The sequence below is a fragment of the Solea senegalensis genome, linkage group LG1 (genome assembly GCF_019176455.1).
Source record: "Solea senegalensis isolate Sse05_10M linkage group LG1, IFAPA_SoseM_1, whole genome shotgun sequence".
Lineage (NCBI taxonomy): Eukaryota > Metazoa > Chordata > Actinopteri > Pleuronectiformes > Soleidae > Solea > Solea senegalensis.
In genome coordinates this window covers 25,954,328-25,981,465 of record NC_058021.1, presented here as the reverse complement: position 1 = coordinate 25,981,465, position 27,138 = coordinate 25,954,328, and the positions used below count along the sequence as shown (strand labels likewise).

The 27,138-nt window shown below is 40.4% G+C and overlaps 2 protein-coding genes across 3 annotated transcripts in view; both read left to right on the top strand.

Moving 5' to 3' along the window:
• Positions 1-16,314, top strand: part of fbxo15 (F-box protein 15) — a 45,122-nt gene extending 28,808 nt beyond the window's left edge. The window contains exon 12 of the mRNA XM_044033240.1: positions 16,274-16,314. Coding sequence (XP_043889175.1) covers positions 16,274-16,287 — 14 coding nt within the window. The 3' untranslated portion in view covers positions 16,288-16,314. The remainder of the gene's footprint in view (positions 1-16,273) is intronic.
• The window catches only part of neto1l (neuropilin (NRP) and tolloid (TLL)-like 1, like), an 85,013-nt gene continuing 74,168 nt past the window's right edge, over positions 16,294-27,138 (top strand). Inside the window, exon 1 of one of the 2 annotated variants that reach the window (XM_044033155.1) lies at positions 16,294-16,407. The gene's annotated coding sequence lies outside the window, so the exon portion shown is untranslated. Of the gene's footprint in view, positions 16,408-25,895; positions 25,918-27,138 lie in introns of those variants that run through there. The other variant, XM_044033163.1, reaches the window with a different exon arrangement.

The window sequence follows — 27,138 nt, the reverse complement described above, 5'->3', positions numbered from 1 at the left end:
AAGGAGGGCGACGCAGGACCACAACTGTCAGTTAATAAATAGATAAACTGTTGTTCATTTCAGCAACAAGGAAAAATCCTACATTTTACATTATTATGTTAGTCTATTTTTCTCAAATCTATTCTCTTTTGTCTTATCACCTCAAATAGAAATTTTTTTTCCCACACATTTGACATAGTACTGCGGTATTATGACTTATACTATAATTTCCCGTATTTAAATGTCAACTGTGGCTGCATTTTGTTCGGAAGTGCCATTTAAATGCTGTTATATTCATTAAATTCTTTCATAGGGGGTTTGACAATTAATGCCAGAGTCTGTGCTGGATTCACATTGTCTTTGCAGTCGTATATAAGTACGCTATGACTACTTTTAATGTTGCCCCATTGTTTACCCTATTTTTGCTGTATTATATATGTGTTTTTATTTTTTAGATACTCTATTAATCCCCTTAGGGAAATTATTCTCTGCATTTTGAACCATCCTAGAATTAGGAGCAGTGGGCTGCCACACTGCTCCTAACCGGAAGGTCGCCGGTTCAAGTCCCCACCGGGCACACTGAGTAGTGCCCGGGGAGCAATGGGGGTTGGGTACATTGCTCAGGGGTACCCTAGCCCTTTCGACCTGGTGGGGACTTGAACTGGCGACCTTCCGGTTACAAGCCAAGTTCCCTTTCCACTTGGCCACAGGCTGCCCTTTTAATTTAATTTTTTTTTTTTTAAATTAAAAAGTGTCAAAGGGGTCAAACCCCGGTCTTCCGCGTGACAGGCGGAGATACTGTCCAGTATACTAACGAGGACTGCTCGTATTAAGTTGATGCTAATAAGTCACTAATACTATTTAATACTAGATTTCTGCCACACCTAGAGCAACACAGGGTGGCTGTGATGATAGTGGATTTGTTGTGCACAGAAAAACCTATGTCTACCTGTGTTTACATCTGTGTGGCTCCATCTATTCCAGCAGAGTGCGATTGGACAGGTGATAAAAATCTATATTTCAAGCAGATTAAACATTATGCAGTCAAAATCAGACATGTGGAAATAGCTTCCTATAGTGGATGAAATCATTCGTTGGGTGTTTACTCTTCACTTTGCTCTCAGAATAACGAAATGGGCAACTGTCCAACCTGGTTTGTCTCGAAATTAGAGCTAATAAAGTTCCGGAGATCTTAGGGAGTTAACTTAAGAGTTGTGTTCCTGTGTCAATGTTGGTCTTAACTCAGGCGGCGGATATTTTGTCGACCCCTTGGGCTCACAGTGTATTACGTTTACACCGAAACAACAGGACGTTAAATCCTCGGCTGATATCCCAGCCCTCTCTCTGTTCAGCAGTCTTCGCTCAGCCTCCCAGTTCACAGCAAATGCATGAGCCAAGGATGACACAGTCGTGACAAACAGCCTCCAATATTACAAAAGTGTAGGTTTTCATTTTCCGTGGCACCTTACAATGCCCGGCTACTACAAAAGTACATTATTGTAACCTGTTGTTGGTAATTGAATCCATAAAAGTATTTCACTTTGAAATGTAGAACACACTGTGCTTTAGTTTTCATCACAAGCTAAATTATTAAAAAGATTTAGTGCAAGTCTTTTTCTTTTCCCTGTTTGGGGAGCATTAAGTGCGAGTGTGCTGAAGGGGAAGCTATTACTCTCCCTGTGTCCTGTGAGGGCCAGCGGAGCAGGATTAGATGATACAGTAACCTTCAGTCATAAAGCACATCAGCAATAATTCAAAAGAAAAAAAAAAAAACTACTACTTTAACTACACAAAGTGTAGCTTTATCACATACATTATTTCTAGCTGATGATTTAACATCACCCTTAAAATTTCAGGGAATTATCTGGAACCACAATAAGTCTGTTAAATGTCCCTTTTAATCAACATTTAGGTTTTTTCTGTTTCATGTTATTGGAGTCATACATTCACAAAATGTCTTTTGATACTTATCTGGAGTGAAATGTCTCTCTGTCAACAACACTTCCGATTGTTTTTGTCTCTGAAGTGTGTTGAAAACTGAAATCGGAAACATTTAAAGTCGTCCCCCGAGAAATATCCTCGCAATCGTCCTATGGTAACATGCGTTTGCTGTTTTGGAAATAACAAACAGTTTTCAGCTGCTCATGAATTGTCTCTGGTGATGTCTCTCCATTGGAAGAGAGTTTAAGTGTTTTTTGTGCTGGTCTTTTTTTGTGTGAAAATGTCTAAGGACACGACCAGTTTTGTTGGTTTCCTGTGTGTCAGAATCTGTGATCTTTAGTCATCGGACTGGAATGATGTGACTGAAATTCGCTTTATCTCGTACACTGAATAAACCTGGTGTAATAGCAGATCTTTTTCAACATGAAATAGTTGGACAAACACACATTTAACCAATAACAATAATTAGGGTCCCACTCCAGTTTTAAGAGAGCCAGGTCAGATCATGTTATTGTTCAAGTGTAATGGTAAGTCACACCAAATATTTCTTTCTTACTGAAAACGTTATTGTATATTTCACATGTGTTCCATTAAAGTGACTTTTACACAGTTCTGGACAAAGTACCTTTTAGTCGATGTTGAGACCAACAATTAAAACAACCCTAACAACCGCTTGTGCTGCACACGGAGCAAGTAGATCAAGTAAAATACGACACATTGCCGAACTGCATAAAATCAAGGAAAGTCCAAGGTCACAGTTTGTTTAAGAAAATACTGAGTAAGGGGAGAGAATTAAGAAGCAATTAAATGTTTAAAAAATAATAAAATGATGCTGAAATAGAATACACACGGGAACTTTAATGTGGTATCTCCACACGGAGTATGCAAAGCATGAGTCGGCTCATTAAACCTGAATCAACTTACGTTAATGCTGCTGCATTAATGAATATGTGTGTTGAGTTTAGCTCACTGACCCTTCATTTAATTGTTTGATTTATTTATTTTTTTAACTGTAAGGAGGAAAGTTGTCACACTTATGCTGAAGGTTACACTCAGTCCTTTAGAGAGTCGTGCATTAATGCAGTGTGGTGTTCCCGCTGGGCCAACCATCCTTCAAAAAAAAAAAAATAATAATAATAATAATAACAACATATCACCCTCTGCATATGTTTGTTTTTTGTGAGACAATAAAAAAAAAACACAATGTTTTGTCAGCGTTGCTCTGACAGCAGCAGGCTGCCAAAGGTGTGAGAGTTACAGTCAGCAAATCACAATCTGTCAGCTTCCTCGGGAGGATGCTGTCTGCGGGTGTTGTGATATTCAAAAGGCAGAAAAATTCTTAGCTCAGTTCAGTTTAGTGCAGCACATGCTTGGTAAAGTCCTGACACAGGACTCCTGGAGAACTAAGCATACAATCGGCTACGCCTGCACGATGCCCTCTGGGCCACTGTGGGGTTTCACATGCGTGGTCGTGAAATTAAACTGTTTGAAGCGCACTTTCCTTTTTTCGCCTTCAACATTACAGTGAAGATAATCTTCTGTCTGTTCTCCGCTGCTGGTTCTGTGATGATTAAAAACGTCACTGATGTTGATTGTTTGATGGGTTAACAATGTTACTTTACTGGTATCCATCACGTGCCAGTGGAAAGAGAAAGAAGACAAAAGTGTAAATGAATCTCTGTTTCATTTCATTTAATCAGCCTCGTTGCTAAAACAGGTAGTTCATGAGATAACGAATACGTTTCAGATCACCACAACCTTTCCTTTGTTGTGGAGGAAGTAATTGACAACGTAGACGGGCGAGGCTGAGCTTTATCTGCAATTTACATGTTACACAGCAGTGGAGCCTCTTTTGAGCTAAAATGTGAGCACTCGTCCCTCGATGAGAGTGCACCCATGTGTGTGCATAGCATTAGTTTGTGCATGTGCCAGGGGTTGTGTGTGTGTGTTTTTTTGTGTGTGTTTTTCACATGTTGCATAACTGTTTCCTTGCTACCAAACCTTCTGATGAACATGCCAAGCTGGTGTGCCGGGTCACTTGGACCTTGGTTTCCAAACATTAACAACAACAGGTCAGTTTATCTCTATAGTTTGTAGTTTGAACTAAATTATATCCAAACCTGCTGGTTTCCTGGCCTTTGACATTCATTTTTCTCTATATAAATTTACTTTCACGCCTTCTGTTTTTCCGCAATTTAGACGTTTATTTATACCCTGATTCACCTGACTTTAACATTAACATTGTGACCTTTACTAAAAGGGTTAAAAGAAATGTTCATGTAATGTAAAACTAATGCAGCGTTGTATTTCACGGGCAGGTCAATGAGAGTTTTTCTGATGAGTGAGCCCTCGATGGACCCTGAATTAATGAATGTTAATTTAGTTATTTCAGCGGTCTGTGCCAATGTGTATGTCACCAACCGAGCCTGAGTTCAGTTTAATAAAAATGCAAGCCAGCCTAATATCACAGGGCCAACAATCATTTAACAATCAAACCAATCTGCCAATTTCAGACTGTGGAGAAACATCTAAACCCCACATGGGAAAAGTTAGGATTCAAACCAAAAACCTTAATGTTTAAGACAGAATAACCATTTCATATGAGCTACTTGGTTTATACGAGTGTTAGTAATACATGCGTCTTTCATTTAGTGTTATGCACTTACTCTTAAGTGTTACCTAAATCGTTTCCAGGGAACAATACGAAGCCACAATGCTTTCCTCTTATCACCGTTTCACTCACAACAAAAGAAGCAGCACCAAAAACCAGTGAAGCCGAATCTTCAACTAAGTAGACGCTTCTGGACTGATAATATTGTCCACATTATTACATCGTGAATTCTTCATCTATGAGCCAAACTTTGTCTCCATTTGTCTTTCACTGTCAGCGGACAATGATTTATCGCTGTCTGCTTTTATCTATTACTTTGTAAACACGTCCTTTTACAGGAAACCTTCACAGCTTTGTGCCGTATAATTTCGCAGATTGCGTTAATATGGGATATCAGGAATGCATTAAGACAGGATACACAGGTTTAGTGCGATGACACATCATGTATCAACTGTTTCGGATGCCGCATCTGTACATTGCATGTCGAGAGGCTTCACACGCCTCCTCTGTGCTTTAAATCCACTGATCTCTCTCTCATGACCTCCCTTGTAGCATTTTGTGCTTATCTGAACTGACAACCCCGACTGTTTTGCATGCAGGGTAGAAACATTAAAGACTGAATTAATCCTCCCTGATTCCATCTTCTGTCACTCACACAGTCTGACTAAAAGCCAGAAAATGTGCCTGAATCAAATTACACGACGGCGTCACGCTAACGGTGTAAGACTAAAATACAGTAATGCGCAATCATTTGTAATTGTTTTTTGTGATGAGAAATTAAATCGGTGGGCGGACATGCTTTTAAAAATAACTTTTAAAAGGATTTAGAACGGTCCAACTACAAAATGGTTTCAACCAAGGACCAGATAGCAGGGGTGTTTGCAATGAGGGAACTCAGGCGGGCAATTGCAATCAAATTGAATTTCAATTATTTAAATGGTGACATGCTTCTTCAGTGGAGCACCCTCCGTCTATTGTAGGGCCTTTATGGTCAAAGTCCCACATTCATTCATTCATTCATTCATAATTTTATTTAACCTTTATTTACCCAGGTAGAATTGAGAACCACTTCTCATTTTCCTTGACGACGTGGACAGTTAGGACACTCATAACACATTAGAAAACAGTGGAAAACAGGAGTCACATTAACAGTGTATAAAACATGAAGAACAGTGAATTAGACGGGGATCAGTGTTCAAGGCTGGCACTGTAGCAGGAGCAATGTCACCGTGGATCAATCTGCGGGATTTGTACTTCTGGGGAGAAAAGTTTGGCTTAAGATGTCGATAAAAGAAGAAAAAAAAAGAGAGAGCGAGAGTTGAGCCAAAACTGCGTCAGACACGGTTGTACTCGATGTGCGTTCCTGCCCCACGCTGCACATCGGATGTTATTGATCAAAGTGCACTTGTCAAAGTTCCATGTCATTACTTTTGTTGATCGTTAATCTAAAATGTAATCATTTCAACTCCGTCAGGAGCAACTTGCTAATGAATTTGTCATTTCCGCCAGATTGCTGTTGTGCTGCTACTCATTAGCACATCATTCCGTTTCATTCCTCGCCAAATGAACTTGTCCAGTAAAAAGATAACAAGCCTTCGCATATTATGCAAAATATGCCAGGATGAGCTCAGCAGAAGCATTAAATCATTTGTGCTATAACAATAACACATACTGTTATTTACTGTGTGAAAGTTACTTATAAAAAACTTATACAAGAAAGTGACTTATATCATTTATATTTATACTTCCTGTTTGCCAGCAGTTACCATTTTTATATGTGCACCTGTTCCAAAAACCTGAAATGTAAACAGTTCCACGTTTGATCAGCACACGAAGCAGAATTCTTCACATATTTAAAAATAACATCCATTAATGTAATTCTTACTTCCCTCTTTGAACAAGGGCTCCACGCACACACTGATAAAACGTAGTAACCTGTCTGTAACCTGTGCACAAAGTCTGCTCAGAGCCGTACATTTAATGATCTGTCAAATCAAAAGGCTGCACCCGTGCTGCCTTGACGCGTGTGCAAATCGTCTGCTTGTGGATGCGCAAATAAATCAAAGTGGGAGATAACGTCAAAGTGATGTACATCGTGCGCTCCTTGATGCATTTTTTAAGCTTGATTATTCAGCAGCCGCTGAGAAAAGGACACAGACAGTAGCACTGTAAAGCATTTAATCTCTTCTCTCCACCAAAAATGTCAAATGCAAGCATTTGCCTATTTCAGTCCTTTCATCGTACTTTCACTACATCTCTACAATTTTGTTCTTTTAGAGGACAAACGTGTGTAAACACTTTATGGGAAAGGTTGAAATAAAGGGCCTAATCATAAACTTAACAACCATGTTCTGCCAGTAACAATAAAGATCTAAGGCTGACAGCTAACGCCCCAAAATCGCTGTGTAAAAGTGTGTAAAAGTGACATCATTTACAGCTGGCATTTGTTTTGTTGAGATCAGATCAGCCATGGCCTCATTAAAATGCCATGCATATTATATTTTTGTGAATGCTGTACATAAAAGAAAATAACTTAAGGTCCATTTACTTAAGTCTTCCAAGCTTTTAACTGCACCAAATGTCTCTTTTACATCCACCTCTGTGAACAGTTTAAAGTTCTGATGCTGATGGAGCAGGAATAATAAGCATTCCTGTAAATAAATCGCTTAATAACATACGGATGCTGTTCCAGTCCACCCCCCTGTCTAATTAACGCTCCATGCTTTTCTGTAATGCCCTAACCTCCCCCTAAATTTAGAATAACTCTTTGTAACGTCTTACCCGTGGACTCGATGACGCATGTATCATCTTCATTGACCTTTTTAAAGACAAATCCTTCTGGAATCTCCCGATGCCTATAGTTGCGGTTCAATAGCCGCTCTGAGACCGTCTCTCCTGACGAACTCAATCAATAAGCAGTTTTCACACAACATTCATCTTGGTGTTTGCCTAATCAGCAATAGGAGAAATCACTGACACTCTGTTCAACTCTCACAGGCACCTTTCAGTAATAATGCTCTGTGCAAATGCTAATCTGTTATTTAATGTGCTCGAGCTGGCGTTTGCCACTGCAGAGTGCCTGTTAACTGGCCAAGCTGCCCTGATGTTTGCCTATTAAAGCTTAAACTCTGGTCCTCTGTCTCTTCATATCTCTAATTGTCACAGACTGTCTAACGTTGTCTATATAATTGGCATATTAACAATGGACATTGATGAGCATTTTAGGCAACTGTCAGTTCATTTTCTCTGTTTCTTTTATACTGATGCACTAGAAATGCTCTGTTTTTTTTAAAGTATAATTACTGATCCCTGTGTATAAGTTTATAAAATGTAATATATGTCCATGTGTGTGGTTTGTTTCACTTTGGTGCACACGTGGCATATTTAGTAATTAGTTTGTGTCGTGTATATGACTAATGGGCTGCGTGTTTCACACCCACGTCTTCCTCCTCCTCTTTCTACCTATTACTCCACACGAGGCGATCGCACGCACGCAGCATAATCCAGAGGAAAAAAACATGTTTCCATTTTTCTTTTGTGCAAAGCAACCGTCTTCACGACGACTTGTTGACATGTGAAGAAATGAAACGAGGTTGAAAACCTGATTGGAGGCATCAGTGCTGCAGACAGAAAAAAAACAAACCGTTACTGAGTCGGGTTCTGCACAAGTGTCTGTGCGTTACCATTACACTGGCATGGGATTTTAATTTTTTCACTTTCTGATTTATGTGCATTTATACACAGATACATCATACAGTATCTGCATCTCCTTTATCCCCAGCATTAAGCCTTGCCTCCCGAACGTCAGCACAAGAAGCCATGCTATATTTCAGCTTTCAATCAGCTCTTAATCATCGACGTGAGCAGAGGACCACTGATCTGTCTCCCCGTGCACCTCCTGCAGTCACGGAGCTACACATGATCGATGCCTCCTGCTCTGTTTCTGTCGCAGAGGCTGAGCAAAGGTAATAACCAGACCATGACCCACTCACAGACATTTCCCTTTGTCTTGAACACCACCTAATCCCACAGAAATCCATGCTGCAGCACAGTGACTGTTAACGCGCACACACACACACAGTAAGAAATACAGTACATATGCCACTGTCCTGTGGCGAATCAGAGCTGTGAGTCAGCTATTGGAAAAGTGGCAACTAAGGCAAGTACTTGATATGCAGGCATCTGCTTTGTGGCTTATCTCTACAGCTCAACTGTGCACAGCAATTGCTGCTTGGCTGGTGCTGCAAAAATGCTTTCTCTTTTCTTTTTTTTCTCTCCTTCTCCTCATCATTTTCTCTGCCTTCCTCCTTAGTTTGGTTCCCTCTAGTTTCCTGTGGGTTCACTGCTTTTAATTGCTATTTTGGAAAGACATTATTGGAATCATTTCCACTGATGTCAGTCGCAATCAAATGGGTGATTTAACCCTAATGTGAAAGATGGCCCAGTGCCATTTCAAATGATGTTATCATCAAAGAAGCAGTTTCACTGATAGGAAACGGAGAAAGAAGGGTGAACGCAACAGTAAGGAGGAGAAACTTACTGAATCATTATTGTGTGATTATCTTTTGTTTTCACAAATGCATTCTTACCATTTCTGAGTGTTAACTTTATTTCAGGTTGATGTAAACGAGTGTACAGAGTCTAATATTTCCTTTTTGAAACAGCAGTGAGTCAACTGCTGTTTCAAAAACAATCGGCAACATGATATTCTTTTTGTTGTTGTTTTTTTTTGCAAACCAACTTCTAGTATCTGACAACAGAAATGTGTAGCTCAACCTCAGTTTAACAGTGTGAGGAAACTCCACCTCAACCAGTGAAAACTATGATATTAAAGATATTATAGTGTCTCCAAGATCATTTTGATGGAACATGAACTTAAAGCAGGGTGAAATGGCGCCTAACTCAAAGTCTGAGTAAGTCCGCATCACGGGATTGGCGCTATGTGACCTCTACTTTTGGATCCATGCTACAAAAAGAACTACAACATGAAGATAAGTACTGAATGTCAGTGTCACTGTCTGTTGCTGTGATCCTCTCCATCTCTTGGTTTCGCCCCTTATCTCCCTACACCTGAATTGTGTGCATGTATGTGCCTTGAATGTTTCTCTGTTCCTTTGTAAGATGACTCACCTTCTTTTGTCCGCCTGGCTATTTAACACCTAACTACCAAAGCCTATTTTTACTGATTTAGTTTCTATGGCTGTCCTCTTTTGAGCTTTCAAACTTGACAAAGCATCAAATAGCCTTTGTGATGTGTGTGAGTCTGAAAAACCATAAGGGTTTAAATATAATGACCTAGTTCATAATGAAATCCAAGTAAGAGGATTATGTGATGGTAACATTTATGCTTTTACTTGGTGCTTCACACCAGGTCTTTGTTCATGTACTGTATCATGACAAAAGTACTGTACATGCGTTGTCTTAAGATTCCGTTCAATAGTACAATCATTAGAGCAATGGTTCTTTCATCTCTTAGTGCAAGGAGTAGATCTTAAATGTCACTGCGGGTGCAAGACTCTGGCAGTGGTTCAAATGAGGCATTAAAGTATAAAAATGAAGACAAAAAGTTCAAGGTTTTCAGTTCGGATGAGGGATGCTGAATGCCGCGTCGATTTAAATCTTTAGCACTTTCCTATAATGCCTCCAATTTACCATTCGCAACTAGATTCATTCACGCCCCGTTGAGTTTATAATATACATAATGGCGTTTAAATCAGTAATGAAGCAAAGAAACGCACATTAATTATTTAATTAATTATGACAGCATGAAAAGCAATGTACAGCTGGTCACGACAGGTCGTCCAATGTTTCCTGTTCAATGGCTATTGAGGAGCCTTTGCTGCGGTTTCATAACCGAGTTTACTCTGATTTATGACTGAACAATGATGATTATTATCGCCACTGAATCATTTCTACCTACTTTCTCAGCTTTCAGTAGTTCCCAACCTTGGCTATAGAGTTTCTATATAATCTTTGAATCAACCTTCATCCTCTTCTTATCTTTTTATTCATATCACACAAGTGTAAGAAGACTGATGATGAGCACTGCTTGCCATTTCAACCCAGATCACAGCCCTCCTTTTATTATTTTTCAGGACTGCTGAGCTGATGTCCGCATCTATCACTCCAGCAATAATCGAGTTGTTTTGCACCGTCTGTATTTCGTTCATTCAATGTTGCGTAAGAACAAGGACAGATATTAACTGAGCAAACATCACATCGTGAGGGTAGTTATAGAAACACACAAAATGAGCCTCAGTTATTTGTGGCAACAAATCCGGATCCATGTTGACTTGTGACTTGTACTACTTAAGACACATATCTATAATCATTTCCCAGCTTGTCCTCTGTATTTACAGTAGTGAATGTCCTTGTACCACTGTGTAAAAGATCAAATCTGTAGTGGTATCCAATTTTTGCCTCCACAACCCTGGTGCTTGGTTGGTGTATCTGTGTCTGTTTTGTCTCCTCCAGGTTGACTCTCTCCGCCTCCTGCACAGGAGTCTTGAGTTGGTCATTAGTGGAGGTGATAAAGGGAGGACGAAAAGCCTCGCTCTGCCCTTTTTTTTTTTTGTGAGCTGCTGCAGCTTCATGAGAACTTGGTGTTTGTGCTCCTTTCTGTGGGAAGGAAGGTGTTTCCCCCTCCTTGGTTGTGAGTATGGTTCTACCCTGGAGTTTTCTTGTTTGGCTATTTTGTTTTTGTATTTTTGCAGTGTTTAGGTTTGTTCAACATGAATAATCTTTCATTTTAAATGAAGTAACACCTCATGTTTTGTTTGTCCCTTCATCTCCTGAGCCTAAGCCAGGGACGTGACATAAAACATAAATGAGCTAAATCAAAACCCTTTCAGGTGGATGTAGCTGTAAGCGCTACTGGAACTCTGTATGAAACCTGTCATGTTGTAGATTCACAAAATACTCCAATTCATTCTTTTGGTGCGTGTTCTTTGAGTTAGATGTACTGTAATTACAGCCCTCCTGCTCTCACGCTCTCACTCACACTCGCTTTCCTCTTTGTCTCTGTTGTTTGATGTCAGTAACACTCTGAGCCGTCCGTCATGTCGGCACAGACTGCTCATTTTTTTCCCCTTCATTATTTCTAAACTGTGTAATCAATTGAAATTAGGTCTAAATTACAATATGTGAAGGTGGCACTTTACCCTAAAGCTGTCATCCCCTCCCCATTCGTGTTGCTTGTATTGTGCTGTAATACAGTTATCTACCAACTGTCAGACCTAACATTTGGGGCCAGGAAGACGCGTGACATATTGAGCACATCTCTGGAGTCAGATGGAGTACCTTGGGAAGACTTAAGTGTGGGTCAAGTGTAGTGGCTGCTTGACAGATTGTTTGTTCAGCTGTGGTCAATATGGCTGATGTGATCACACTCAAAGGTGCTTTAAAAAAAGAAAGACAAGGCTGTTTTGAATGTAAACGGACCTTGTTGTAGATGAATAAAACAATGAGCGCAGGCTTTTTATGCTGCATATCAATCCACATGTGTGACATCTATCCCATTTGACAATGGCCCAGAGTGTGAGTGTGGTGCAGCAGCAGCAGCATGTGATTGATAATTGCTGTACTGTGGCTGCCTGCCTGTCTGTCTGCCGTCTCCACTGTGGCTTGCCAATTCATCAAGCATCAGTGGCAGATTGGGTTGATGAATAACGCCTGCGTCTGTCTGACAGGCCGCAGCTATATGCCCGCTACTTGCAAATGTGGTTTATTTGGTGACGGTCCAACATTTTAAACCACAGCATGTTTGTTCACAAACTCTGTGTATATTCATCTGGGGGTAAATGTGACAACACTGAGCTTTGTGACGGATAACTGTAATTTATTATTTTGGTGTGCTTTCTGACTAGTTATTTCGATTTTGTAACTGCCATGGAAGCCTTTTTGTCAGATCACGGTGCGTTATGCTGTAAATGTATCAGCAAATGTTCAAAGTTGTCAGTCGCAGTGTTTGAGCTGTCACCTGGTCAAGATGAGGTGCAGAATTGCCTGGTGTGGGTTGTTGTGTCTCTCCAATTCAGTAGGACTCATTATGATTACGTTGTGAATGTTGTCAGTTGATATTATTTGTTTTATTTCCATTATTTTAACTTCTTTATTCTCACAAAATGAGAAAACATTTGCCAGCTGAATGTGGCACACCCCAGATGGGTAATTCATTTGCAGTTTACCCAAATCAAGATCAATATGTTACATGTCAAGGAAAACATTAACATACAGAGGTCCTGTGCACATAGTTTAATGACCTGATAGCGGACAGAATGATGGATTTTGAATATCTCTCTTGGTTAATCTCGAACGTGCCTGCCTTCTTTGTCACCTGTTTTAACCAGAGGGAACACAAGGCTCTGACTATCGTGATCTTTGAGCAGATCTTGCTGCGCAGACTGTTCTTATCTTTAATGGCTACGGACGGATAAAAGAGAGAAGGCTTTTCGATAAATGGACAATAAAAGTGACTTAAAATCTTCTCACTGACGTTAAAAGAGTTCAAATATTGTACATTGCTATTGATTAGGAGACGCTGCCAGCCACTTTGTACACACACCATCCCCTGTGTTAATTAGGCAGGGATATGCTCTCTTGCTCTGTTCTTGGCTGATTGGCTTCCTATTTCCATCCCTCATTCTTGGATAGAGTCTGTTATTAAGCAAATGAGTTCCTGCTCCAGTGGGCTTTGCCATCAGATAGCCGTGACTGAAGGTTAATGACAGAGAGGAAGTGGGAAGTGCAGAGGGGGCTCACCAAGCATGACGCCCTGCTATGAACATGTGCCCTCTGACCTGTGGTCACCTGTCTCATGAGCCGGACTCTGGCTCCCACAGGTGCATGGGAAACGTGGTGGTGCCAGATGCTCAAACAAGCTCATTAATCAGGGCAAGGTGTCCTTAGTTTACTTTCCACCTCCGTGTTGTGTGTGGGTGGTTTATTACAGTCATGTACAGCTGGGCTGGTTGTCATACAGTAAAATTAGCTCGCAGTCAAGGCAGCAGCACACGCACCGAGAGAAGAGAGAATGAATTTAATGTGCCTGAGGTTCTTTTAAATTGAACAGCTATCTGTAATTTTCTGCAAAATCTCATGAGTTCCACCCCAGGACTGTACTTCTTATTAATCCCTGTTATGTTAGCTGTAATATGTTTGTGTTAAGACGATGATTATCAAGTGATTGTTAAATACGCGGTGACGGAAAGACCTCAGAGCAGCCCTTGAAGGATTTTTTTCATGGAGCTCAAATTAATTGCTTTCCCTTTTTGATATACTGTTACAACTCGACCCAACGCTCCCTCTTGTACTTTTGCATTGTTTAATTTCATTTTAAACCCTCTGTGTTTTTAAAGCCATGTTATCTGCCCCGTAATTGGGTTTTCTGCTTCTCTCCGTCAAAGCAAACAAAGCAATGAGCAGCTAAGGAGTTCAACTTTTTTTTTTTTTTGACAAATCTAAATAAAAAAAATAAAATAAAACGAAGTTGAAGAATCTTTTTGCTGTGGGTTAATTGTCGCGTTTGAAAAGCTGACCTCTTTTGCTGGTCCTGAATTAATTCTTTCTATGTCTCCTGTGAGCCAAATCATTAAAAGAAGAAAAAATAAACAGAATCCTTAGGGCTGGCAGTGCCGGTACACATTGTGTTTGGCTTGATGCCTGGATTTAAGAAACTATTCTTTATATTCTCTATATATTGTCAGTTTTTAAAGGTTATATTAACAGCTAAACAGTTATTATTTCTATTTTGCCTTAGCTATAGATTGGTGTAAATAAAGCACATTACAGGATGATTGCCACTTCATTCAGTGTTTGAGTATGTGGACTATAAAAAAAAATCTTATATGAATTTAATTTGACTTTGATCTTCATATTCTTAAGTGATAATATGAGCCAGTGATGTGCAAGTGTGGTGAGTGTCATCATTTGTATAAGCAGCAATGTAGTTATGTGGATTCTATATTCTGCATTCTTGTTAAAATGTGTTGTTTCCCTAGATGATGCAAGTCTTTTGCTAAAATAGAAAACAAATGACAGGGACTCTTGGACTGGAAAATTCCACCAACAGCCGACATGTTCCTCAAAGAAGGATGCCTCAGTGTAGGATTCGCTCTCAGGTTCCCTCTATAGTTTGTAAACAGTATTGTTTGTCGCAACTGCTGTAAAATATGCCAAATGTGTTAATATAGTGCATTCAAAACAAGATGAAAACAGTATAAAACCACCATCAAAGACAGAAAAAGGCATACACAAATACACGTTCATTTGTGTATGTGATTGGACAAGAAGTCCGAGCTAAAAGCCAAAGAGAAGAGCTGGGTCTTTAGCCAGGATTTAAATTGTGTGACATTTCCAGCTTTAGCAGTCTTTATGTCAGTTGACAGTTTGTTCCACAGCCGTAAAGGCTCCGTCACCTTTACTTTTGCGTCTGGATCTCGGAACATCCAGAAGACGCTGACCTTGTCAGTCTGACTTGAGCTTGGAGAGTAAAAAGGTCACAGAAATAAGGTGGAAATCGTCCATTTCAAATCACCTGTCCAGGGTCTACCGTGCCTTTTGCCCTATGTCAGCTGAGATTGTCACGTGGAGGATAAGGTGGTACAAGATGGATAGATAGTCCATTTAAAATCATAAATCATGCAATAAAATCATCTTAATATCGGTCACATAGCCAGTGGAGGGAGGTCAGAACTGGTGGTATGTGGTCCCTTTTCCCCTTCCCAGTTAAGAGACGGACAGTTGAGTTTTAGATTAGCTGAAGGCGATGGAAAGATGACTCTCCTAGCCCAACATAGAGAAGGAAAATACTGTATGTCATGCATTTGTTGACGAGCCAACAATACTGGTGACGAAGCAGACCTTCTATTGTACGAAGAACACTTCAGACTAGCTACAGTAGCCTATGTTATTGTATGTTTTACAACCATGACTAGTGTTTATTTTTCAATATATAAGAGAGACGAAAAAAACATTACTCTATATCTACTAATATAGACAACATGGGAAAACTAACTGTGGTTTTCTACCTCAAATACCTAGAAATACTGAGATTTACTGCTGCTTATGCATTTAGCAGATGCTTTTATCCAAAGCGACTCACAAAAGAAGAATATTCTACAAAGAAGAAGTCTTGGAAAGAAATCCACTAGATAGGAACAGTGGACTGACAGAGGGTGAGAGTGCAGAAGTGGATCCAAGTGCAGAAGTGGATCCGAGTGTAGAAGGAGATATGTGCAGGGGAGGGGGGGTCAGTGCTAGGACAAAAGATGGTCTTGGAAGAGCTGGGTCTTCAAGAGCTTCTTGGTAGCACTCGGTATGTCATTCCACCAGCGTGGAACGACACACAATTGTCTTGTGCGAGGTGTTGGCCCTACCAGACAACAATTCTTTGATGGACGGTTATCAGAATGTGGTTATTAATCTCCTTCCAGATACCTGTGAAGACACTTTCTGCAGCACATAAGTACCTTCACGTGTGTGTGTGTGTGTATGTGTAAGCATGTGTGATATGGAGAGGGTTTGTGTCTAAGAGATGCTGCTTTAGAAATGGTGAAAGCTGTGGTTGAATCGTTGACAATAAAGCACCAGAAAAGGCTCCGGTGTCAAAGAGGCAGCTGTTCAGATGGAAGAGGTGGAAGGGATTCTTCAGTCTGCCTTCGCTTGCTTTGACAATTAACACAGCTGCCAACTAACAACCATTCAAATGACATGTTGTGTGTTTTTGTTTTTTTTGTCTTGCAGTGAGAGGACGGTGAAGACAAAGACCATCTTGTTGTGTTGGGCCTTGAGAGAAAAGGACCGCATGGTTTTTCAGAAGCAGAAACAATGATTGCCTGCAGAAAAGCCTGTCAGTCAGCCCTCAATTCCATTTCCTGGTGAGTTCTGACATTTCCACTTTGATGGAAGTATTTGCTCATTTCTATTTTACACTGCTGTTTTCTATGCAGGGCAGAGTGCACCAACCACATTATTCAGTGGTTATTAATAACTAGATTAAGTGGTAAATAATGGTGTAATTTACAGTCCAATCAGGTGCATAATAATGTAGCATAATCAATTGTGCAATATTTAAACCTCTTGTTAATGAATCAGTAAGTTATTTATTCATTTCTCTGGCTGACGAGACATTTTATGAACGGATTGTAAAAGTTGTTTTGGAGCCTAATGTTGTTGTCATAATTCAGCTCTGCAAACCACAACTGGCAGTTTCTCATTCAAGTCTGTCTTTGCTGATGTTTTTGTTGCATTTAATGAAATGAACAGAGACAAAGGGACTACAGGCTATTTCTATTACACATCATGTAACAGCAGTGTTACAAAAGAAAAGTGACCTCGCAATTTTGTTGTACAATTTCGGTAATGTAATGACAATAAAGAGCCTTTCCTTTCCGGCTGTGTTGGAGAACATAATAAGCCTTCAGTTAGCATCAAAACTCAAAAGATGTTTATTCATCGTGGGTTCATGTAAAAACACTGTGGTCCAAAATTGCAGCCTCTATTGATATAAATATAAAAGAATAAATTCATATAATCAAGTGATTGCACACATAAAAAATGAAGTATAATTATTCCTTTTCCCCTAAACGTTGCACACTCTACTTACCTTAAAGTAATTACTGTGCAATGCAATGTGACTATAGGTCAGATTTAATATTTTCATCAAGCACATATCTGAATATGGTCTGTTCACCATAAATACTACAACAGCACGATGTTACAGTTTAACCGTCTCGCATTGTGACAAAATCAAGTTTTTCGCATGTCAGATATAATTACACAAAAATATAAACGGACACCGGTTCCCTCCTTATATCTCCAACTTTTCTTACTGGATTATGTAAATGCTTTACTTTGCAGTGCATGTAAAAATAATAAAAAGGTTCAAACTCTTGCCATCCTTTGCCAAACTTTAATGTATTTCCAAAAATAAATGATAAACTGAAAACTAGTAAGTTCATTTACAGTAAGTGTCACTTACTGCATGTCTGAATAAAACATTGGATTCTTGGCAGGCGGTTTCTTGTAGTGTAAGTCGCCTGTGTCATTTACACACTGATGAAATTCTGAAATGTTCCCTTCATGTTCAAGTCAGCACCAACATGAGTGTAGATCATGTAAATGAAACACAAATGAATATATCTTTGTTTGCAGACCACCACACTGTCCTTTTTGTATTTTATTCATCCCTCAAGTGTAAAGATGGTATGTGAGGGATAAATGATTTTCATCGCATTTAGTTCTGGATATAAAAGCTTAAGCTCTGTTTTTTTGCCCCCCAACAGACAATTTTCCTCTCTGACTTGAAGCATGAAACACTGTGGAGTGACTCATCAACCCTGAACGCACACAAAAAAAATACCCAGGTCTTTGATTTAAAATAAGGTCCAAGTTATAACCATATGTTTGACGGATCAGTTCTTAGTTTTGAAACTGTGGCACAACAGCATGTTTGAAAGGCACTTCTTTGTCCATTAGGTATGAGGCCTTGTTACCTGATTCCCTAACGCACTGTGGCATGCACTCACAAGTCTGACCAAATTAAGTCAGAAATCCAGGCAGCTGCGACAGAAACGCTTCTATCTGGACTCCGAGTGCTATGACTAATGCTTTCCCGCTTGGTTTCTTCATCACGGTATTTGATTATACTCTCGTATTTTAAATTTTATTGCAGATCTAGGACTTCTACATGGTACATATGGGGACAACTGCTGCAATCTCATCCAATTTTTAATTAGAAGGATATTACTGTAGATGCACGAGAGGAGTGTACTTTTTGCCTTCCGGAACTGCACTGCACAATTTGCTGATTGACTGGGTGAAATCCACGTGTTTCTAAGATCTCGTGGTGACACATGGTAACGTAGTTACCAAATATACTGTAGTTCTTCTCCTAGTAAAGTGTGCATGGGTAATGATCATGTCACATGTTATACCTCTTCTGGTCATATTTCCTCTATCCTTTTCTGGCTGATCTCGGCTTTTCCAGCACAGCATCAGTGATTTGGCACAGAAGTACAAACATATCATCGCACAGCGAGGAAGAGGAGCGAGCAATTAGAGCCATAAATAAGGGAGAAGTGCAAAAGCAATGGGAGCCATGTCATCAGTTTCAACATTGCACTGGGGTAACGACAAGGTCAAGAATTAAACGCATTATATTACTGTCAAAAAAGTAGAGAGGCGAGGCAAGGCAGTTTTATTTGTGTAGCACATTTCACGCACAAGGGCAACTCAATGTGCTTTGCAAAAAAAGCTAAATGACATTTCAAATTTTGGAAACACTAAAATGTACAATGTTTGAACAAAACATAAACAGAGTAATAAAAGAAGAAAAGAAAACAAAAAGTTAGACTTACATGGAGCACAAAATATGATAATAATAACTTACTCTCAAAAAATTAAATCTCAGAGCCCTACAAGGTGTATGTTCTTTTAGTCATCAATACATTTTGGGCCTAAACCATTTAGTGATTTGTAGACCAGCAGCAGAACTTTAAAGTCTATTCTATAACTGACTGGAAGACAGTGTAAAGACTTTACTACAGTTTTAATTGTTCCGGGTCAAACTCGAGCTGCAGTGTTCTGAATGAGTTGCAGCTGTTTAAAGTCGACATAGACCGGAAGCTCCAATTAACGCTGCGTTTGTGTGTGTGTGTGTATAGGAAGTTTTTAATCATGAAAAAAAGTTCATATATGTAAGTAGACCTCCATAACTAACATGTATGTGTGATACAAGCATTCTATGTCGCCTTTAGTGCTAGCATGAATGAGCTTCTCCTGGTCTGTTTGGGACATAAAACCTATGAATCTGAATAGATTTTAAAGCTGATTTGGTAATTAATTTGATATCTCTGCTGACGCTCACATCTGAGTCTATCAGCACAACACGGTTATTGACTAGGTTTTTGGTTTGTCGTGCACTCATCCTCCTCGCTTTATTGCCAAAGACAATAACCTCAGTTTCTCCTCGTGTTAATTGAAGAAAGTTTTTGATTCATCCTATTATTTACTTGCTCTAAACAATGAGGAACAAACACACTTTGCATTGATTTATGATACTCGCGACACGGTGTTTCACACCCGTTGAGGTGACCTATTCATCACGCCCACCACGAGCAATGTGTCTTGTAGTAATAATGTTTGTCATTGCTCGTTGTAAACCATCAGGGAGTGCTGTTTCCCATGCATCATTTATGTGGTGCAATGAAGAAATATCAAGCAAACTAGTCAGGCTTCCCCAGAATGTCTGTCATATGTGGCCCTGTGTCCTCCACAGAGACCATATCAGCATCACATGTGATGATGTGGGACAAGACTTTACTGGAAAACATCACACTTTCATTCCAGATCCAGTATTAACTTTAAAAGTGAACATTTTTCCAGTATCTAATTTGAATCTCTACAGCTCAACGTTCCACACTGCTCGTATCAAAACCAATTTATTTCAAAACGTCCAAGACTAATCAATTGAACTTCTCCTTTGTGAGTCTCTTCCATGACTTTGGAACCAAATCACTTTCAGCACTTTCTGACACAGAGCAGTGTAACGGTTCCAGATGGGGAAACAGGCATGTAACGCTTCAGTCTGACATGTCTTGTATGTGTCTGCACTGCATGTGCGTGACCGCATGCTGCAACAAGGCAGAGACAGTGTCCCCTGGGACACAAACGCAGCATCGTGAGGGTCACAGCAAAAACTTTATATCACCAGAGATGGGAAAGGACAGACAAAGGATGCAAGGCTGGAAGCAAATAGCCATTCTCTATTTAAATCTTTCAAATACTTTAAAGTACTTTTCTCAAGGACTACTGCTGTGCTGAAACATTAGTGTTGTCCCTTGGTTATAAATAAATGAATGTAACACAAGGAAACTGTCTGAAACAAAAAGGTAGATTTTTCTTTTTGTCCCTTAATCTTTACACCAACAAATTATCTTATTTTTGGTCACTTTTTGGTCCTACACAGTTTTTAGTCTGTCCCCTCCCGTTGGACCACTATACTACCAGGTTCATGGGTCCGAGAGAGTTGGACATCCATCCATGTTGCGTGTAGCCAAAACTTATATTCTGCAGCATCAAGTCTATTCTGTTAGTTTGCCACGATGAGCAAATCCTTCCTTCTTGTTCATGTGATCATGTCACTATTAATTATACCTGATTCATTATATTGTTGTTGTTACTGACTGTCCTGCTCCTTTTCGGACATGTTTATTTTTTTTATTACGTTCACATCCGTCAGTTGTGGTCATAACCGTGTTTAGAAAAGGCACTAAAACAAAAATGACTATCTAACAAGTTTTGGTGACCCACATTTCTGTCCTGGGCTTCAATGAGCCTTAAAGGGGACCAATATAAATGCGAATGGTTTCATTTTTCCATCACAACTAAACTGTGTAATCAGCTTTAACATTATGACAAGCCTAGTCTAAGTTGACAACATGAAGAACAAGCTCATTATATCGCCCATCGTCTACCACTTCATCCACCACACAAGGGTTGGGTGGGGGCAGAGACAATCAATCAATATTCCTCAGTTATTTCTTGAACAATCAGGATTTATGTGAATGTCACACTTGGACGAGTGGGGAAGTAACAGGATGTTTTAGAGTTTAGAGTGCGGTCGAGAGAGAGACAGAGCAATGTGAGATGCTGTTCCAGTGCTGACTGATGAGTTCTATTAGTTGGCCAATTACAGGAACATTTAAATGAAGAGCATAACATACAGAGAGCGATTCATCATGTAGAGGTACAGCAGCAGGAATAAATAAAAATAGCAATTTATCTTAAAACTCAGTGAGGAATGGCGGTGTGTCATCACGGCTGCTTCTTATTCAACGGCAACAAGGATTGTGGGTAAAAGATTGAATGAGTTGCTGAATTCTATTAATGTAATGTGATGTCACACAATATCAGAGTGCACTGGGATTCTTGTTGAATTATCAGCAACATCCATCTCTCCTGCTCATCCCCTTAAGGAGCTCTTTTTTTGCAAAGCCTATTTATCCTGATTGATTTCTCATTAGACGCTAAACTTCAGTGTTTCCACGTTATTTTAGTCTTTTCTTTGTTTACAGTTTGATTTCGTCTGGGGGCTTTAGTTTCTAATGAGCTCGGGCTTCTATAGAAAAGGTTACTCACTGAGAAGAGCGTTACATCTGCATTCTGGTTGAGTTTTGCCGCCGCTGACCCTTCCTGTTTCTGTGCTTGTGTGTGTGTGTGTGCTGAGGGGAGATAAGAAGCTGAAGAATGGCTGATGTGACGGCCGTCTATACCTATTTTAATCTGCCTCTGGCCTCCTTTTGCCTTGTTTTTGGCTGGCAGCTTGTCTCCCACTTCATCAAGCTATGTGCATCAGGTGTGGGAAGTCTATTTAAACCTTATATTAGCAAGATGGCTGTCTCTCTCTCTCTTTCTCTGCTCCCTCCGGCTCCCACCTGGAAGACCGGTGGCTTTCAGTCGCGCTACACGACTCCAGTTTTGGTTTGGTTGGTAGTTGATCGCTGTGTGGTCCTCCCTACTTTGCTCCGAACAAGCTGGGCTTACCGCTGACAGCGACATGTGTGTCCCGTGTCTTCATCTGCTGTGACTCCACTGTCACAATAACGTCAAACTTTCAGTTACGTGGTGTTTTCATTTGTAACCTGGTTACTAATGGAGCTACAGTAACCGTTATGAGTCCAAATGGCTTATTGAACAATTATCTCACATTAGTGCTGGATGCTTTTTGTTCAAAATTCAAAGTACCATTCAGACGTGCAGAGACATTTGATTTGTAAATGGTTCTGTTTTAATGTTGTGATAGACTGTGCTTCATATTCACACTTGTAAGTGTACAATTTGTCTCAGAACCCTAGCACATAAGCTGCACGCACGCACGTGAGATGAGCACAAAGCATCTTTGAGAGGTAATCTGAGCATTTCTGCTGAATCTCTTTAAGTTAAAACAGCTTTGTTCTTTTAATGCCTTCTCACACAATTACATTTTGACACAAGTCACAAGTGGCACCTTAATTCATGATTTTTTCATTTATCCATATGCAGATGTAAAAATCAAAATGTTCTTTCTATTCACAGGTGGTTTGGTTTCGTGATTATTTGTTTTAAGTCCTGGTGAAGTGATAAAAATATTTTATTGTGTTTAGACTGCAGCCCAAATTAGATTCTTCTGGACAGCTAAAAATACACAAGATCCAATTTTTCCAAAGCTGATTCAAACCACATACGGAGGTGGTTTTGACTGTGATTCTGATCCAATTTTTGCAGACCGCTTTTATTTGTTCCCGTCGCGTTGCGTCTCCGTCGCAGAATCGGAAGTGATCAGCTTCCACACACTTGTGTTGCGTTGCATGTTGCTCCATGATTGTTCTGCCAGTCCGTTGCGCCTCTATTTTTGCCAGATGACAGAACACGACACTTCAATTCAGCAGAACAGGACAGGAAATGTAAAGCCCCCGCGTTGACATATCATATTTACACGCATGAAGTGGAGTCCTGGGGTGCTGTGTCCTTTGCAGTAGACTCACTCATATCTGCCTTTAATTTGCCTCAAAATGGGGAAATTATTTCCAGAATGTGCTATTGAGCAAGACCCGAAACTTGTGATTGAGACGATAACCTCCTCAGCAAAATGTCTACTGACATTGTAGGTTCATTTTCCCATAGACTTCCATTCAAATTGACTTTTTGCAACCAACAAAGTCAAATTTGAGAATTTGGTTTCGGTGCCAGAATGTGTGTGTGCATTAGATTGTATAAAATAAATGTGTACATGCACAAGTGGGTTATTTGTGCTCCTCTGCATCTAATCTACATCTGTACCCATTCTGCGAAATGTGAAATGTGGAAGGGGACACTTAACATGAATGCTTGAAAAGAGTGAGCAGTCAATGGCGTAATATCATCTCTTATTGTTCTCAGGCACGTCCACGAGCAGTACTTTTAATCCTTCCAATCTCGGTCCATGGTCAAGCACCTTCGAATGGGAGCCAGTGTGCCGCGTTGTTATTTGAAAGACATGAAATCAAGAGTGCAGCCTCTTCATTTCCTTTCCATTCCTTTTAAGAGAAGCTGCAGACGGATGGATGAACCTCTCTCAATGCCTGATACGCTGAAAGCCACTTTAGGATTGCTGTAGGAGTTGACATAATCCGCCTTTATTGAGACAGTCGCCTCCACTTCTTTGTGGAAATATCAAAGATCGTTGCTCCTTTCCTTTCAGACTTCCTTTAATCAGATGTAATCACATCACACATAAAGGGCGGAGGGCAAAGCGAAGAGTCCCTGACTTTGGTAGCCAATCACGCTCCGTGCCCTGTGTGTAACATGTGTTACCCTCTGGACATTAACACTGGCTTACTGGCTGCAAGTGACAGCACAGTGCTGTTTTTTTTTTTGAGGCGGGTGGGTCTGGAGATGCAGGGTGCTGTTTAATATGCATGGACTCACTAATTATAGCCCTCATACTCTAATGATGTGGCCTTGAGACTGCTATGGAGAGGAATGGTCTTACATACTCACATGACGGCAGATTCTGGCTGATGGTGAATCAATCCGAGGACACCCCTGAGCAAATTAGCCTGCTCGTGGAAGTCTAAGATGGCGGTGCATAGGTTTGCATGAACAAAAGTGAGCTGTTTAACGAGAGATGTCATTAAAATACAAGAGAGATCCAAGCAGATTTGGCAGAATAAGGACTTTGTGAAAGATTAATGAGTCCAGAGAAAAGTGTATCAAATTCTCATGCTGTCATATCTTAAAAGCCGGCACCAGCACTTCTACCTGGGAGCCTGCCAATCATGGTGTCACCTACTGTCAGTGAGTAATCTATAGTCTCCCCTCTGGCCTCCCTGATCACTCATCTATTACAGTGCCGTCTCCCGCACTCCAGGAAAAACATCACCACACAGCCTTTGTCTACACCCACACTTCATTGTCTGTACATGTATTCAGGAAATATCTTCATCCACAAACACATACTGAACATGATACAAAAGCTGCTGGTAACCCTGACAAACAAAGTGTTATCTGTAACTTTAACCCTCACCATTACTGCCTAACCTTACAATTCAAATCTTAGCCCTTAACTTAACCAATTCCTTAAAAATGAGTTTCTGTCTCATTAGATCTTGGTCCTTATGCCAAAAATGTCCTAAAGTGGTGCCAAATGCATGCATTCACACACGCATACGTTTGTACTGGACCCCCATAGATATGATGCATTCCCTTTCCCCTTATTCTAATCTTAATCATCACACCTAAATGCCTAACCCTAAACCTTAACCTTTTCTACCCCAACCCCTAAAACCAGGTCGTGGACAGCCTTTTTAAGGTGTGAGAGAATGTGAGGACCAGCCAAAATGTCCTCACATTCTCTCACACCTTAAAATGTGGTCAGACACGACACAAGGAAACGAGATATCTGATAAAACACTGCATCTACACTCTTTGAATAATACCAAATATTGCCCATTCTGTGGTTTCCTTGAATTGTGGGAGGTGATTGTAACAGAAAAGCAAAATACTAATTCACAAAAACAGACCCAGAGTTTGCACAACCATTGTGCTGCTTTAGTTGAGGATGAAAGTGTGTGCATGTGTGTGCTTGTGTGTGTGTGGGAGTCTTGTATGAAGATGCAGTGGTAGTTCCCTTTGAGAGAGCTCAGGCTGAAATTGAAAGCAAGGCATCCTAATTGTCCCTCAGCCCTCAGCAGGGTGCCTGCTGCTACATGGCAGAGATTCCGCAGCTCTGTGCTGCACCGTGGTGAGCTGCGGGGAGATTACAGCATTGTGTATGCTTTCTGAAGCTCAATCGTCACACGGCTCTGTGGGTGGCTTTCACACCCACAAAATGGGTAAATTATCCCATCACAGACACCGACCCACACCACTCTTGCACAATTAACTGAGCCTGACACATGACAAGAGGAGCGGGTGTTTTTGGAACAGCTTTTCCAGTCGTAAAAAAACAAAATCGATCTAAATGCATACCCTCGCAACATTTACCAAAAATGCCAAAGCTGCCTTTTCTCAGTTTTACTCCAGCTCTCCTTCAGCAGAGCCCATCTGTGTCCGCCTCGTGTTCCAACAGTAAAAGCAATGCTCTCTTCACTCTGGCATATGTAGGAGCTTAATTAGACACGAGTAAAGCTCCTCGATTGAGAAGCGCAGTTGTTTGCACAGTTTCCAGCCCTGACCCAGTTGGCACAGTCATATTCATCATAAATGCTGTGAACGTGAATGTCCCTGTGGTTCTTCTTATGTGGTTGACAGAGAACATCGTGTTGCTTTAATTGCTGTGTGGTTCTGTGCGAGGACGCAGAGGACACAACCAGGCAGGAGATATTTCAGAGATGGATGCTTGGACATGTCCATGAGTGGAAAAGCAGGTAACTTTAACAAGTAACTTTAACTTTGCCCATAGGTGCCTTGTCAACTTTAAATCCTTAATATTCCACATCTCACATGTCAAGAAACAGTTGGTCATTCATACAGCATTAAATGTAGATTGATAACACTATCTGGGCCAAATTTAGATGCTATAAGGACATGTGATTATGGTCATGGAGGCTTTGAAATAGTCTAAAAGCACCTTTGCTAGAGCTGGCCTGAATCACGTTGTCCATTTTATAACAAAATCAACAAATGTGTTAGGAGCAGGAAACACAACACAGAACACAAAAAAGTGACTGAGTAGCAGTCATTGCATAGTGATTACACTTAATGTCTGTCACTTAATTCTCTAACCCATTCCTTTGCAGGAAAAATACCATTTGTTAGTTGCTGTTATGCCTTTTTATGACCAGTAGAAATGGTGCTTATAGTTCAGTTAACTACCAGCCTGCTTGTGCTCTTTTGCTTTGTGTGGTGTTGTTGCTTTGGCCTGAATAATGACATTTTAACACTGAGAATGAACACACTCATTCACAGGAACACGTACCCCTCTGATGAATGGTTGTACCTTGCGACCCTGATTTTGCAGGTAAAGGTAAAGCGTGTGGTCATCCATCGCGTCACCCACCGCGTGCTTGTGTGTGTGTGTGTGTGTGTGTGTTTGTGACTGTGTGAAGAAGTGTTGGAGGAGAGGGAAAGACAAAGAGAGAAAAATGACTAGGTGAAGGACAAAGCTTGCTCAGCACTGTAACTCCACCGCCGAGCTCACCTTCTCACACGTTGGGGAGGCGATACTCGCACAGCAGGAACAAGAGAAACAGTATCAGATTTCCAACGTTTATGATGACTTTTACATTCCCTCTCAAATGACACAGCCACACTGTGGCAACTACTTTGGGACAAACCTTTCAGGACAACTCACATTTGCATTTGCATATTTTCAGCCAGACATTTTATTGCCTCCCTGGATTTTTTTTATTGCACCAGCAGATGTTCTTCAGGCTATCATCAAAGAGATTTATGCAAGCTGATTACAGCCAAAGAGTCTCCAGGACTCAATAAACATGTTCAAGCCGGAAATGGACCCATGGCTCTTTCTGAAGCTTAACAAGGTCTGGTCTCCTTTGGTCTCCTTTGGTAGTTTAACCTGCATGTGGAGAGAAGTTGTGTATGGTATGGCATATGAAAAGTTCAGAATTGAATGTACTGTGCTTTGA